Genomic DNA, 16,160 nt, shown 5'->3' on the forward strand with positions numbered 1-16,160 from the left:
ATGTGATGGTAGAAGCTTTGGATGAGAACAAATTCCCTTAATAAAACCATGTCTTTTCCTTCACTTTTAAATAAATAAATCTTCCCAGGTCAAAGTTAGCATGGTACCAGGGATGCTGCAATGGGCCATGTCCTCAGCAGGAGTGATAGGCTTTTACCCTCCCCAGGGGAGGGACCGCATAGGATGAGGACTGCAAACATAAGTTCACCCTTACCTTCAGCACTTCTCTTACTAGGAGAAAGCCACCTGGACCTCGCCAGGTCCCTGAAGAGCCACCTGAGCTTGAACAGGTGGGGAGTTTGCCTGCTCACAGTTTGGCTTTCAGTACACTGCATGAAAATAGTAACAAGGGAGCTTTCAAGGGGGCCAAAGACCTTGTGGCTTTGCCCTACAAGAGCATAACCAAGTTTCTGTAACAGAGTACTTGAGATAACCAAAGCCATTAGAAGGTTAGGAGGAAATAAACTTCCTTTTTTCTTTACATACTTTCTCGAGAATCCATTGCTTACAGACACTACAACAAATTGCACTACATACTACAGTATAAAATAGCATTTGCCAAGCATCATTCACAGACTTAGGGATCCTGATCTTTGGTTCTTCCTAGTTCATTAAAATACCAGTTTTCTGTATTTTTAAAACACTGCTAACTTCCAGGACAATCCATAATGATGGGATGTGTGTGGCGCAGTCTGATGGATACTTGGCTTAATTTTCAGGTCCTCTTTCTCATGTTGGGCTGTCTCTGTCTCTGGTATATTGAAATCTTTTCATTATATCCTCTTACTCCAGTGCTTCCTTATTGATAATTCCCCTTAGTCTGGCAAAATTTTAACCACTACAGTACTGCATAACTCCATTCGGTGCAGATACTACCTCTGCAACAGGAGCAAAGGCAATTCCTAAGATAGAATGCAAGTATAGTACTCCATCATTATGTCTTCCTTTGCGGCTCCTAGCACCCTCTTTACAGCTGCTAGTATATTGTGGTTTCTGCCTTTCACTTACTGATTTCTGCTCTCCTTCACTCAATGTGTCCTTTTTCTCACCCAGAGAATTAACACCCCATCTCCGCTATCTCTCTTTGCTGTTCCCAGATATAATGAAGTTCTCTTATCCTTGTCATGTTATTCTTTCCCATCTCAAAGACGGGAGTTTATATAATGCTCCACATCTTGTGCAACATGATTAGCAGCTGGGATGTAGTGGTCCGTACTCAGTGTTATGTTGCTTAACGCACAGTGGATGGACCTAATACAAAAGTCAGAGCAGGAATGCTGAAATCTTCAGAGGACTGAAGGGAAAACTGAACTATACAGGCTTAAATACACCCTCAGAGAGGAATGTACAGGAGATTTTCATATCAATTGGTTCTGTTGGGTTGCTGACTCGAGATGCTACTCCTATTGACATTAAGTAACCATTAAAACTGTAGGACAGGTATAATTTTAAATATGAACTGTACACATACATTATCATGTAATTTTAATTTAAAATTACATTTGAAAGTTAATAGTAATGGCCTCCCTTTCAGCTAGTCCTCTCCACTCTTGCTCTCACAGCAGCAGTATTGGCTCACACTATCAAAAGCCTTCAGGGGAACAGGTCACTAGAAAATCTCTGCTCTGTACTAATACATTTCAACACCCGAGAAGCAAAAAAGCAGCAATTAAGCACAGCAAAATAAATAATTCAATAGCTAATTTGACCTGCCAGGTTGTAGAGGTTTGTTTTTTGGTTTGTTTTTTTTTCTAATATCCTACCAGATTGCATTTTAGTTTAGAAGAAGCGTCCCTGGAGAGTAATGCTATGAGAGCCCATAAAATGCTATAGTGCAATATAAGGTAAAAGCTCACCCATAAATGGGGCAAATATTATTTAAAGAAAAGTTTTCTTATTGTCAGAGTCCTGCATATTTAATGAGAAAGTGAAGTCCTTCTTTGATTCTTTATAAATTGATCTGCCAACTGATTAGGCAGGTAAAGCAGCCACTGACTGGAAGACTAAAACTGTACTGCAGGTGCTTGACTTTTAGATGGAACACAAACCAAACAGAAAGCTAATGCTTTTTTTTCTGTGGTAAAGGAATTGGCTTCTTTTTAATTGCCTCACAAAAAATCCATGGACAGCTTTGAGTGGGAGCAATCCATGTGGCCTCTGAATACATGAATATACGTTGTAAATGGGGGGAAATATTCATGCAAGATGAATGAATGTTCTTCTGTTGGAAGAAGAACAGAATAGCAGTACTTTAACAAGACACTCCTGCATGACTACCAAGAGTATAGGGTTATAGAGTAGGGGTAGTGTCAACCTGGTGGGGAAAAACACAGCAATCCAGATGGAAGGAATTCCAGTCCCTCCTGGTAAAAGGAGCTAAGATGAAAACCGATATGACAGGCAACTGCATATGCACAGGTAGACAGAATTAAAAGTAGGAGGAAACAGGTAAAACAAGGTTTGAGACGGCCATAGCAGCCCCAAAGGTTGAGTGGAACAACATAAACACCAGAAAGGAACAGCCTGTGCCTCCACATGCAGCTCTGAAACAAAGAGACACGTGATGTTCCTGGTGCACGTTTGCTATTCTCACTCATCCTCTGCAGCCACTCCAGAAGCCAAGTGGTCTCAAAGCAGCTGCACAGACTGGCTCAGCAGTATTCCTGAGACTTAAGCACACTTGTTGAAAGGAGATACACCAGGGAGGATGCAGTAAATGCAAACACTTTTTATCTGGGATATACACACACTCTCATTTACTAAGCAGTCTAGGTTCTTGCTATGACGATTTCAACCCTTTCTGACATTAATGCAAAGCAGTAAGGTTAAAAAAAACTAAAACAAACCCAAAAGCAATCACAAACTCCTTTCCTGCTTACTGACACCATTGCCTAACTTCTCTGGGTAGAGTACATCAGTAAGATCTCAACGTCCTTTATTTTGTTTGAGTTAACAAAATTCTCTGCAAAGCTCAGAAGACTGCAGCTTGGGCAGGACAAGCACTGGGCAAAGCACCCAGAGTATGCTCTCCCCAGTCCCTGACTCTTTCCAGTAGCCAATATTACCCTAGATGAACATTTGTAATGATTTGAAAGACCTATATGCTTTAAAAGTAAATAAATAAATTAAACCAGCTCTTAAGCTTCTAGAAAATTACTACAACTGCTATTATAGTCTTGGGGGAAAAATGGGGTGAACATAAACCAGTTGCACTACAAGACTTACTTTATTGCATCTTCCATTTTATAAAGATATTCATGAACATATAAAAATAAACACTCCTTTGCAATTAAAATTTCTCACTGGTTGTAAGCACAGCTATTTTTAGTTTTAACCCAGGGATATCTCCCAGAACTGCAGAACATAATCAACTCCACCATAACCCTGCATCATCATTATCAAATACCAGCCTAGCTTTGGAAAACACCCATTTCACATACTGAAGGGCCCAGCAGCACCTTTTCAGCTGACTGTACATGTTAGTTCCTTCAGGCCTCACTTCCGGCAATGCCACTAAGTGGTACTACAGAGATTTACTCCAACTGCAGATCTGGCCCATTAAGCCCAAAACAGTGCTTGCCACAGTCAATACTGCTCTCTTGTAAAACAAAGGGGATGAGGAAACGTGTGCTAATTTCAAGCTCCATTAAAAAATGCAGGAAATAATTCAATGTTTCCCTCAAATGTGAATGCAAGAAAATTGATGAGGAAATCAGATTGGTATTCAAGCTTCTAAGGAGAAATGATAGAAAATGACAAGGAGATAAGAAAAGTGCTTGAAAGCATGCATCTGCCTCCAGCCCAGAGCCTCCTTAATGGTGTTTCCCCTTTTGACTGCTCTGGAGGTTTCATATTCATTGTGGTTTAAATTACTTCTCTCTCCACTGAACTGTAGCAGAGCAGGCACAACAGCTTTTTTATGGATCTTGCAGCTATTGCAGAAGATTGTTGGCAATGTTGCAATAATCAAGAATATTATTCAAAAGTAATTGCTAATGTGATAACACCAGCCTACAGCTGTCTTGTCCCTACAGCTTTTCAGCTTCCCTGTCACTGAGTAAATCTCTTTCACAGCCTTTGAGACGTAGGGCACAGTGTAAAGTGCTGCTGTCCCTGTGGGAACAGCCAACAACTTACCAGCCAATGTTGAACTCAACATGAGCATCAAAGAACCCGACGACAGGAGAGGTTGCTGCTTTCCAGCCTTGGATTCTGGCTCGGATCAGTCCTTCTCGTTTGTTATTGCGCACTATTTTCACCAGACCCGGGTATCTTTTATTGACGTACTGGTCCAGGTTAAATTTTAGTTCAACTGCAGAACAAAAAAACCATACAAATATTCAGAATGAAAAAAAGCCCTGCAACTTTATGTTTTACTCCAATTTATTCTGCAGCAGGAAGGGAAAGAAAACCTTGAATGTTACTAAACAATTAGTCAGTTTTACAGATATAAACTAATACCGCAGTTGTAGCATGCACCAGTTCCAGGGGTACCACCTCAGAGAAATTCTCTACGCGTTAGAGACTTGCACAGGTTTAATATGGCCTGACGGATTTGAGTATTGTTTTGAAGAGGTAGTCTGTCTAAATATTTTTAAACAATTACTATTGTAGTTCTCTGATGATTTGCATTAGGTTACAACTAGCCTGCGGAGGAGCAATTCTGACCAATTCTGACCTTATAGCAGTGTAACATGGGAGTCTGGTGACTTTTTTTCTGATTTACGTTATTCAGTAAGTTTGAAAAATAACCTCAATGGATTTTGGGTCAAGACCTCATTCAGATCACAATTAATTTCCCTTAATTTCAAGGGTTTTCCCTTAAATATAATTAAGACTCCTCAATACTCCCATTGAACTAAATGGATATTGAAGATTTCAAATAGACTTATCTTTCGTTCATTTTCAGGCATTCAACCACAGATGGAGCAGAACTCATTTACTCCTTTTTTTCAGCTTCATTTCAATAGGCTTATAAATAGGCAAATTACTAAAATGGTCTCTCTATTTTTTTAAATCAATCTAGTTTGGCAATTCATTTACACTGCAACTTATTCATAATGAGGCTTTTGCTCAAATATATTTATTAGGAGAACTAGTAGAAGCTTCCAGGACATTAGAAGCCTCGTTCTTCTGATCTATATTACACAGTAGAATCATTATCATTGGAATCAAAGACCGGATAAATCTCCAGCTATCTAAAGAATGACAGAGAAAAGCCATATAAGAGTTCACTGAGAAACACTAAGTCCAATTCTCCTCTGTATTACATTGACTCAAACACCTTGCAATCTCACATAATTACTCCATAGATTACACTACCATAACTGAAAGCAGAATTGGACTAAAGGTTTCCTAAACCTATAGGTTTTGAAACTTATTTTTGTGTTAGGGATTTGTTTTCTCAACCCTCATTTCTCTTCAGGGATCTTGAAGAGGAATGGCAACTTAAGACTGAAAGGTTTAGAGCTGTTGATCTGTGGAGGAAATGCTAAACTCGAGCCTTATTTTAACAAATATGATTTAAGAAGATGCAACAGTTAACAACTTAAACCACAACAACACTACTTGTCACCAGTATCCTAAAAGTTCTTCATACCCAACCAACCTGGGAAACATGCTGATCAAAAGCACCCCATATGCTCACCAATATTTTGAGTTTTGATTGCTGATAACAGAAGTGTTATTTTTATATTAATGAACCAGATGACCTGAAAGTTTCATGTGCTTTGTGCCCATTCTGGTTCATTCTCATAGTCTAATGTACTCCTACCTCTAACCACCCCACCCTCACCCCCAAACACCCAGACTCAAAATCTGATATTATCAACACCTATTTAAAATAATGAAAAAAGCAGAGTGTGCTGCCATGTAAAAAAATGGAAACCATCCTTAAGGAGAATCTGTACCACCACTTTTCCTTGGAAGCAGAATTTAGACTTTTAGTCTATTAATGATGATATTCCTCTGGATTTGAAAATTTGGAGAAAGTGCCATTTTTATATTAAGATTGCCTATACAAATGTCATTCAACCTGTGAGGATTGAAATCAGCAGGGTTTATCCACATAATGTTTTTTTTTATATAAACAGTTAATATTTACTCACAGCTTTGTGCAAGTGGCTCAATCAACACTCTCATCAGCAAACAAACTACCATAAATTCTACTGACTTCAACAAAGGTAACGTTAATTTACACCAACTTAGGATCTAGCTTATTAGCCATAAATCAGTGGTTGCGTGTATGACCTTCCTCCCTTGGCTGTTTACATGCAGAACGACTCAATGCTGTTTCATCCCAACATTAAGAAAAAAACAAACAAACAAGAACACCCCCCCCCCCAAACCATTTCAGTTAGTAGCAATCAAACTTCCTTTGATTTACATTTCATGTACATTAACCAGACAGGATACAGTACTTAGAGGAAAAGATATGTGTGTTCACCATTGTCGCTGTTGTCATCAACCAGGATGATCTCCTTGAGCAAGTGCGACGGGGTGTGATTCACAACACTGTGCACAGAGCGCAGGATAACAGAGAGTGCCTCGTTTACAAATATGAAGACCACAGAGATCTGGGGCAGGTCATCTGGGTAGGTCATCTGTTTGCACCTGGAGAGAAGAAAGAAAGAATTAAAACCCAAGCAGCCACTAGGAAGTAAAATACACTGAAGAGTGTCCTCTCCTCATTGCTCTCCAGTGTATAGGAACTTGCAGGCTTTGTTCTTTCCAACACCAAAGAAAGATGTGTTAATCTCAAAAGAAGCAAAACAGCTAGGAGCAGCAACCTTTCTGTCAAGCCAGTTAAAACAAAAGTACATCTGGATGCACACAGACTTGTAGCGGCTTTCATTCTCTGGAAGGTTTAAAAGCATCTATTGAAAACCAAAAGAATTATCAATGACTTTGCTCAAAAACAACCTGAAGGCGGCCCACAAAACTGTAGCCTGTCTGTGCTCCCAGGGGAACCATCACAAGGTCTGCTGTTAACTCATAATTAGATCTCATACTTTTAAAAGCAAGACCTGCTCAAGCAAATTTTGCATTTGCCTGTACAAAGAGGACTTGCAGCCCTTTCTGATTCTGCAGTTTGTGCAGCGATAACAAATACATGATGTTTGCTGTACAGACATACTTGCTGAAATATTTGCAAAACAGATCTGCTCCATCTGAGATGTCACCTTGGTGGACAGCTACATCCTGAGATTCACAGTTTGTTTTTGTGCTTGCTCAAATGCACTGAAGCATATATGTACATATAGACCATTTTGAGAAGAAAACCCGAGGTCTGGAGAAGTCACACAGCATAGAGCAGAACCTCTGCTTCCCAAGCCCCCAGCCTGTGCCCCTCTGTAACACCATACTGCCTTATTTTAGTGGAATTCTCTCCCACTAGCAAGATGCTAACTTTAAAAAATTACCTACTTGTTCTCACAGTCAAAAGCCATTCAGAATTACCATAGCAATTAGTGAACCTACTCTCCAAAATACTGCTAATGATATCACAGGAAATGACTTTTCCTGCTCTTATCAAACTTTCTGACCTCTTTGCTCATTACTTTGGCATAACAATCACTTTTTTTTCCCCACTACCAGCAGTCATGGGGATGGGGAGGGTGACAAATACTTGACTGTTGGGTAACCTCTGGAAATTAGTTATGAAACCTAGTATAGTGCAATTATTCGTAATTCCTACTCATCCCAGCACTATTCGCTTGGAGACCCGAGTACTTGCCATTGATTAGTGTTGCCACAGCTATTTACCGGCTGCTTGCTGGAGGCCTGTGCCACACAGAAGACCACTGTGTAAAACTTCTGGCTAAGCACAAATCTTACACAGTCTAAAAATAAACCCAGAACAAGGACAAAGATTTACAGGAGGTGTGAATGCTCTGACACAGCCTCCTTTTTGAACTTCTTTTTCAACGTGATTTTCTTCTTGACCACACCAACATATCAAAGAAGTCCATCAGGAATACTTCACTAACAGCAAAGAGCCATCAGCTAAAAACATGGACCTTGCATGATTCCCCTTGATGAGGGACATCTTTGATCTGACAGAAAGATCTGATCTTGCATCAGAGCCTCACTTGTATCAGCAGGGCATAGCAAATTGCATCTCAGTAAATCAGACTGGTACCCAGGGAGTGGGTGCATTACTGGTGGAAGTGAGGCGGAGGAGGGAGCCCAACTCAGGCCATGCATCCTGGTGGGGTCACGCATCAGCACTCAGAGATAGCAGAAAAGAAGGGAAGCAAAGAAACCATGTAGCTGAAGTCTGGAGACGGCAAGGAGACTGTGGCCAAGGAGGAGGAAGTACAGCAGTGAATATAGGGCAGGCAAAGCAGCACTTGCAATGTAGAGAGACAAGCAATCAAAGGACAAGTAGGATGAACACAAATGTCAGAAGCAGAGAGGGATGTGTGGAAGGACCAAAGTATTTTGCCTATGAAAAGACAGGGAACCATTGAAATCGTACAAGACATCAGCATATTAGGCTGGGCTTCCTTTAGCTTCTGATCAAGAAATTTTGATGAACTTTTCTGGAGTAAAAAGTACTTGTTCTAATGGCAAGTGAACTGGAACACCTAGGCAGCTAGCCACATAGTCCTGTCGAGACTGAAAGGTTGAGCAGGACTAATCCTCAGTGCTTTTCCTCCATCCTCCCACATAATTCTGAGAAAATCGTTATTTCTAATTCAATCTTTAAAACCAGCACACCTAAACCATAACCTCCACTTCGGATTTATTTGTTCTTTGTCATATTAAATCAATGCATTATTATCCTAAGTGTGACTCCATGGTCTCACTGGTTCACAAGACTCTTCATGCCTTGGCTATCAATGATTACTTATGTTGTAAAGCATCATGGACTGCTTTAGATAAAAGGCTGTTTTGAATTTGTTATCCCACCTGGGTTAAGTCATTCCTATCACTTCTCACTGCAACCTTCCTTCTGTTAGTTCTCCCCTTCCTTTGTTAGCAGGACATAGTTGAAAAACTGCATTATGTCTGTCTGCATTTAGAAAGAGCACTCCAACCATTACTTACCAGAATATCTTGGGTAACCCCGCTGCAACAGGAACATCTAGATGGGAAAAGGCAAACCTCAGAATTTAGCAGTGATTTAAAAGCTGTCATAATTTCATTTATTACAGCAAGGATTAAGAACAGCAAAAGAAGCTGTCCAGCCTAGTTGACTTTTCAAAGCACAGCAGTGATTTAGGAGTTTATTTCCTGCAGACTTCCAGTCAACCTTGAACTCCCAGCTCCTTCAGTCACGTCAGAAAATGAGATGGATGTGCTGAGGTAGTCAGGAGAAAGTACTGGTCCACTAACAAACACTTCTGATGATGTCTGAGAGCATGAGCAACTCCAGTCAAAGGGTCTTTCCTTTAAAAACCAGTGGGTGCTTACGTGCTTTGCTGGATTGTCACCCAAATGCTTCCCAATGTATTTTGTAGATACCAGACGCAGCAATTTACAGTTAATACTTCCTTATTCCAAGAAACCCTAACCAGCAATTGTCACTGTGAGCCAGTCAGTGACATTAGCAAGTCATGCACAACAATGCACTACCACCAAAGCATAACCCTGCCTCTGCCACCTTACAGCACCTTCGCTTGGCCAGATGCTGACAACAGACCAAGTGCACTGCAACAGAACACCCCGTCACCTGTGCCTGCATGCAAGGTTGAGAAAGTCAGTGTCAGGAGGACACACGAAGTCCTCCTTGGTGCAGCCCTTGACGTTGGTCCTGGAGCATGGCAGCAGGACAGACTTAATTCCAGAGAAGACCTAGGAAAAAAGTAAGGCTATAGCAAGCCTACTGACTTTCAATAAGGCATAGGGCATCCTCACAGAAAATGACTGGAGCAGCAGTCTTGGAGACAGAATGAAAGCATGAGGTAAGAAAGCTATGAGCTAACTACAGACGAGTTTCAAAAAAGATTAGTCATTTTAATTATTTCTTTTGACAAAAACAGTAACCAGAAGGTGAAGACATCAAACTGTAGGAAGGTGTCCTAGCAAGGCACACTCTTATATCCTTCAATCTTACCACCAAAAGGACTTTGGTAAGAAATTAAGAAAATATCCATTTCTGGTAGCCCTGATACTGTGCAGTAAAGTGCCTGGGTGCTTAAGGCAGCACTGCTTGTGCTTGGCCACCCTGCTTGGGGAGCCCACCACACCGGCACTACACCCAGCACATGCCAGGGAAGGGAGCTGGGTACCACCCCACTTTCCACTTCTCTGCACTAGGTCTGATCACATTACGGACTGTGGCAACTGGGTGAGGGAGGACAATTACAGTAATTGATAGCTGAAACTTGGCCTCATTAACATCTGTCTAACAATACTGAGTTCGGGAAGAATTTAGAGCATTCATTCGACCTCTGTGGTAGCTAACGATGGTCTAAGCTGGGCAGGCACAGCTCACATCTAATATTACTGTGATTCTAAATTAGTGTTGTGAACTGTCATCTGGTCTTACAGTGTACCACCAGCAAAGGAGTTCAGGTCTGCCTGAGAAGCAGCGCCTCTCTCCGGGGCAGACAGGTATGCTGCAGACACACACAGCTGGGTGCATCTAGGATGAGCAATTCCAAGCAAAGGCTGACAATGCCATGGCTAATCATTTCCATGGACTAGCTGAGGATGGATTAGACCTGATACATGAAACCGCCCTTGAGGCACCTTTCATACAACATGCCAAGCATCAAACCTGAGGCATCCTGCTGTTACCCTGCAAAGAGTCTTTGAATGTTTTTGCTCTATATACGTTACTGCAGAGCTCGGCTGGCAACCCAGAGGTATTTCCTTTGTACGTGACAGACAGCTTGATGTCAGATCATTTTTCTCTATTCTGGAGATGATTTTCACTCATTCTTCCCTTGCACTGAACCGGTTCCTTAAATGAACATCTCCCAGCCAGCCCCCTGAGCCCAGCTGTGAGCACTGTCTATGCAGGCAAAAGAAAACAGGAAAGCCTCTTCAGCTGGCAGACCAGAACCTTGGGAAAAAATTCATGTAGTAACACAAAAAAAGTCACAGATTAGAAACAGGGACAACGAGAAAACAAAAGCTTCTCAGTTGCACATAAGCCTGTTGTGGCAGTCCTGGGAGCATGTAGGCAATAAATGGAAGGAAATTTTCTTTTGTCTGAACCTTCATTCCTTGACAGATGTATTCACTCTATTGGTATCTGATCCAACAGAAACGTGAAGCCCTCTATTTATCAGGGCTGGTCTTACATTCCATTTGAGTTGCACTATTTTTTGTGAAGGACTGACGCTATAGCCATGCGGATACTTCAGTGCATTACCAAGGAAAGAAAAATCTTTCCTGCTGTCTTTCTCCTGTCTGTATACTTGCTAAACTCCAAAAATTAGTTTTGCTTGCAGACCTTAATATACTGAGTTTGGAAATGGATTAGGCAATGCATTTAGAGATTTCTGACAGCTTTACCCTTCAGGAAGAAATGCAAACAAAATCAAAGCTACTTCATGAATCTTTAAAAGTATTTAATACAAAATATGTTCTTCCAATGAACCACTGAGATGGAGATGACTGTCGTTTTCTCTCCTTTACATACTTGATGAAATCGCTGGGCATGAAGAAACCTCCTCTGCAGTTCTGGCACATCAAGAAGCCCAACATGCTCCATACCTTGAAAGCTGCAGAATGGTCTGTGTTCATGGTTTATAGCCACAACAGGGGAAAGAGGCAGAACACCACTTCATTGGGTACACGATCAATAAAAGGACAAAGATAAATATTCAGAAGATTATTGAAACCTTGCTTGTTAATGCTAACAAATACCACTTTTAATCACCAGGTCAATATGTATTTTGAACGCAGTTAAACCAAAGGCTCAGGGGCTCGGGCTTACATAGATGGTTACCTTCTAGTACCTAAATGCTGCTCTGACTTCTGTAGGCACAGGCAACTTACAACAGCTAAATCACTAAATTTAGTAGCTAGTTCAATGCCTGATTTCTTTCTACAGAAAACCACTGAGGCTTTGCAGCTAGTGCTAGATGTAATAGTAAATTTTCAGATGCAGCAATAAACTAACATTACATTCTTGTTCCACATTGGCATAATAGTGAAGATGTGACAAGCTGCAAACATCTCCTTCCCCAGCATGGGATTCAACTGCTGGCCCATCCACTGCAAAAGCAATGACAGGCTACAAAACTGATTAGCTTCATGGATCATGAATCTGTCAGGCAGAGGCCTCCAACTTCTTCCTAATTAATTCTCCTTCTCAATAGAAGGTATTAACTGTATTATACCATAACATTCTCTTCCTAGTAAGGATGGATTTTTCTGCCCTATCCAAAAGGAAGAATAACCAAACCCAACCAAACAGTAAATTTTTGTGCTGAAGACTTGCTCTTACTTCTTCCTCCTGTTTTCCAGCTCAAAGACAGCATTCACTAAGAATCACATAATATAAATGCTCACAGCTGTGAACAAGGGAGCAGCAGTACAGAACACTGATGCTCTACATATCTTGAGAGAAGCAGCCCATTGTATTTACAACTACACTAAAAAAGAGAAGCAACTGTTGTCTTCAGAAAAAGCCCAGAAAGTATGGTGATACCAGAAGATACCTTTTTACCATGGCTGTTTCTTTGAAGTCTGTGTTGCTTTATAGAACAGCCTTCACTTTTATTTATCGTACCTAAAAAAACTCAACACCTCCTTTTTTCTGAATTTATTTGGGAAGGTGCAGATACAAGTTATGGTGCAATTCTTGTGGCTGCTGTAAGCTTGATAGTCTAGGCAGCTCAAAAAAGTCATCAACACTGATGAACAAAGGATTTGGTGGGTGAATTTCCTCCCCTGAGTAACAGCTAAAGAAATGGGATAATTTTCACTTCACCTCTGCAAGTGCTATAACACTCCTGTTAGTATTTGGACATTTAGCATTAATGCTGACTTCCCATCCATCTGGTTTTTGTGTCCTCAACAAAGAAAGCATTTGCCAAAGCAATGAAAGCCATTTTTGAGCTTTACTGCCTGATTCTTGAAAGAACAAACTGAATGACAGTTTTGCAAGAACTAAATGTAATGCTGAAGAAATGACTAGCCTTTCTATTGCTTGAGGGATCATCTTCATAGTCTGCGTTACTTAAAACGCTCCTCTCTCCAGACTTTACAGTCTGTAAACGGTGAGCTTCCCTGAACAACTTCTACCTGACTACAGCTGCTCCCTTGGCCACACTCCATGCAGCACGTCCTCAGCAGTTATCTCTGAAGAAGAAATTAATTAAAAAAAAGATGCCTACACAACTGTTCCCGAGTACAAACTGTGTCTGTTCCTTCTCCCACAGTGTCTCAGTGCTTCACATTAAAGGGGAGTCAGGGGAAATCAACTAAAATAATCTGTCCTCCAGCTTTCCTGGTACAGTGATACTGATGGTCATTTCCAGGATTACAATAAAGACAGTACTTAAATCTACTCCATACTGCAGGAATTCCAAACAGCTTTTCCTCCATGCTGCCTGGACACATTTTTCCTTATTTGGCATCTAAAAGTCCAAGGCAAAAATCACTCACGTTCACCAGAAAGAAATCAGGCCAAATCCTCAGTTCTGTGCTAATCTCAAACACTTCCTGTATCAATGAAAAGTGTCCTTTAATATCAACCAGAAACAAAAGATTGCAATACTCCATGCGTTTACCAGCACACATATCTGGTCCCAGGAATTTCCCACATTCCCAGGTTGAACAATTGGACTTCATGCCTATAGGATTTGCAGAATGAAGAACAGGGGCAGCCTTTTTAAAATGAATGTCTTTCATACCTTAGAACTGTCTCCTCTCTGTCCTATTTCCTACAGAAAAGGCCAAATTTACAGGATTTCAATCCTGTGATACTTCCATGAAGGAGAGAACCCTCTGAAGCCGGGACACAGGCAGTTCCACAGATAGGTTAAAGATCCCCATGAAGTCGCAATAACACACATGGGACAAGTGTTTCCTAAGAATCAGACATTCATTTTTGTCCTTTTTCCTTTCCTTTTAAACTCCAGGCCAGTGCAACTGGGACTGATTTCTCACCACACAAAAAGCACAACATGTCTGTACCTTTTGGTTTTTAACATGCTGCTCTATTTGGCTTTATTCTTTCCTTCCCTATGACAAATTATTTTATGTGCATGGTAGGAAGCCCTGAGAATTGTCAATCAGTGACTGATAGGACAATATATATGCATAGTTAACATACACAGCATGAAGACAGCCCCACTTGTAAAGAATATTAACCCTTACATTTAGGGTTATTAGACTCTTTGAAAGTAGCTGCCACACACATAATATAGGAGGCCTTCTATTTCACTGAGCTATTTACGGCTTTCCTCAGGCAAACAATACCAGAAACATGCCATCATGTCTAATACTCATATTGATTTATACATATAAAAATGCTAAAACTAGTTCAAATCACTTTTAAAATGAGCCTCTTTATTAACATGAAAAATGACTAAAAGCTCATGCTCAGATCCTTATGTAGCAAACAATATTTGCCTTTTTTTGGTAACTTATCTTGAGTCAGTAATATGTTTTGAAATACCATCTGTAAGACATTTCCACTCTATCCCCTAGTGTGCCCATTCAGATCTGCCAGTGGCTGTATGCATGCTGCATCACAAAGCATTAGGCTGATTGGAAATTAATGGAGAAACTGAAATCTGCTTTCAAATGCTTTTCCAAAAATCCCCAAGGAAAATGTATCCCCCATGCAATTTTATTTTTAATGTTGGTGCACTTAAATTTAAGGAAGAGCCCCACAAAATTCCAAGTGAGATGCATTCTGCCTAATTTTAGGTGATTAAACACTAATGGCTTATTTAGATTTGTCAAGTGAGTCTCAGGATTTCTGAAAGATCCTGGTCTCTGTTCCAACTGGATTTTTAGCTTGCATCCTTTAAAAGTAAAAACCAGACAAGAGTTGTTTTAAAAAAAAAAAAGGGGGGGGGTTTCTCGCAAAATTCTGCTTTGAGATTGGAGAGCACTTTGAACTTGAATTGAAATATAAACATCAGTGAAACCAATGAAGTGATACTAAATAAAGGCAAAACTACAGGCATTTTGCCAATTCGCAATAGCACTGCTTTGATCCAAAGTTCTTACCAGCAAAACATAGTCAGAAAACACTACCTCTTGTGCAAATTTTTGAAACTTCATTCTGGGAACTATGCTGTCTATGGAGGAGAGAGAACGCACTCTTATCTCAGTGCTTTGCCAAAACTAAGACCTCCTATTTCACATAAGGAAGGTTCACAGAGAGCCATTCAAGAAGCCAGAAAACGTTCTCTAGGGTGCATTCGCAAAACTGGCTGCTACCCTGTGGCACCACTTCTTGTTCCTGCCACCAAGGGTCATTACTCTCCAGTAGCAATGTGAAGCCAGCTATTTAGCTGCATTTCCAACGGTGAATTCTAGCACATTTCCCATTAAGAAGTACTCTTCCACTCAAGCTGATGCATCAAGATCCCAAAAAAGGATCTTTATGGCAAAGGAAGAATTAATCCCAGCATGTCTGCAAGAAGTGAGAAGGTAACTGCCCAAATAACCAAAAGTGGACTGCATATCTTAAGATACCACCTTCTCTGAAATGTCTCTCCCATTGTACTTCAAGTCCATGACAGGCGTAAGGGAAAAATAGTGGAGTGCATGAAATCAAAGGAATAATTTTCAATAAATAATGTATAAGAGTAGACTCACCATCTTCCATTTACACAGAACACTTTGCTGTGCCCTTGAAGCTATCTGTTATTCAGACAGTAATATGTAAATAGAGAAAGTTATCCTTGACTATTAAAAAATTTACTGCAAGTATTTAATATTAAAAATTCAAGGTCCTTTTGTTTAATTTTGGCTATCTCACTCCCTCAGCCGGTGCTGTTGGTGCTGGGCAGAGGCTGAGTGTCACAGTGTTATCAAGAAATGTAGGGCAATGAAAAAGTTTTCAAGGTAACTGCTGCAGAGCTCTTTCTGGATTTCATTACAGGTTTGCTGTCACGTTGCAGTGTGGTGGTAAGGAGTAGGATAGCGGAATGCAATCATTTTCCACTATTACTTCAGCTAACAATGTTTTTTATGGTCTTGGGAGGACATACAACAATGTTTGGCAAGCAATCCTTTCT

The 16,160-nt window shown here is 40.6% G+C and overlaps 1 protein-coding gene across 3 annotated transcripts in view; it reads right to left on the reverse strand.

Annotated features, from left to right (window-relative positions):
• The window catches only part of GALNT9 (polypeptide N-acetylgalactosaminyltransferase 9), a 274,526-nt gene that overhangs the window by 99,225 nt on the left and 159,141 nt on the right, over positions 1–16,160 (reverse strand). For 2 of the 3 annotated variants that reach the window (XM_055796170.1, XM_005233300.4), the window contains 2 exons: positions 6,446–6,612; positions 4,138–4,312 (listed from right to left, as the gene is read on the reverse strand). In XM_055796170.1, the coding sequence (XP_055652145.1) occupies positions 4,138–4,312; positions 6,446–6,612 (342 nt within the window). Of the gene's footprint in view, positions 1–4,137; positions 4,313–6,445; positions 6,613–9,051; positions 9,089–16,160 lie in introns of all 3 variants that reach the window. The other variant, XM_027780752.2, reaches the window with a different exon arrangement.

This window comes from Falco peregrinus, chromosome 2 (assembly GCF_023634155.1).
Source record: "Falco peregrinus isolate bFalPer1 chromosome 2, bFalPer1.pri, whole genome shotgun sequence".
Lineage (NCBI taxonomy): Eukaryota > Metazoa > Chordata > Aves > Falconiformes > Falconidae > Falco > Falco peregrinus.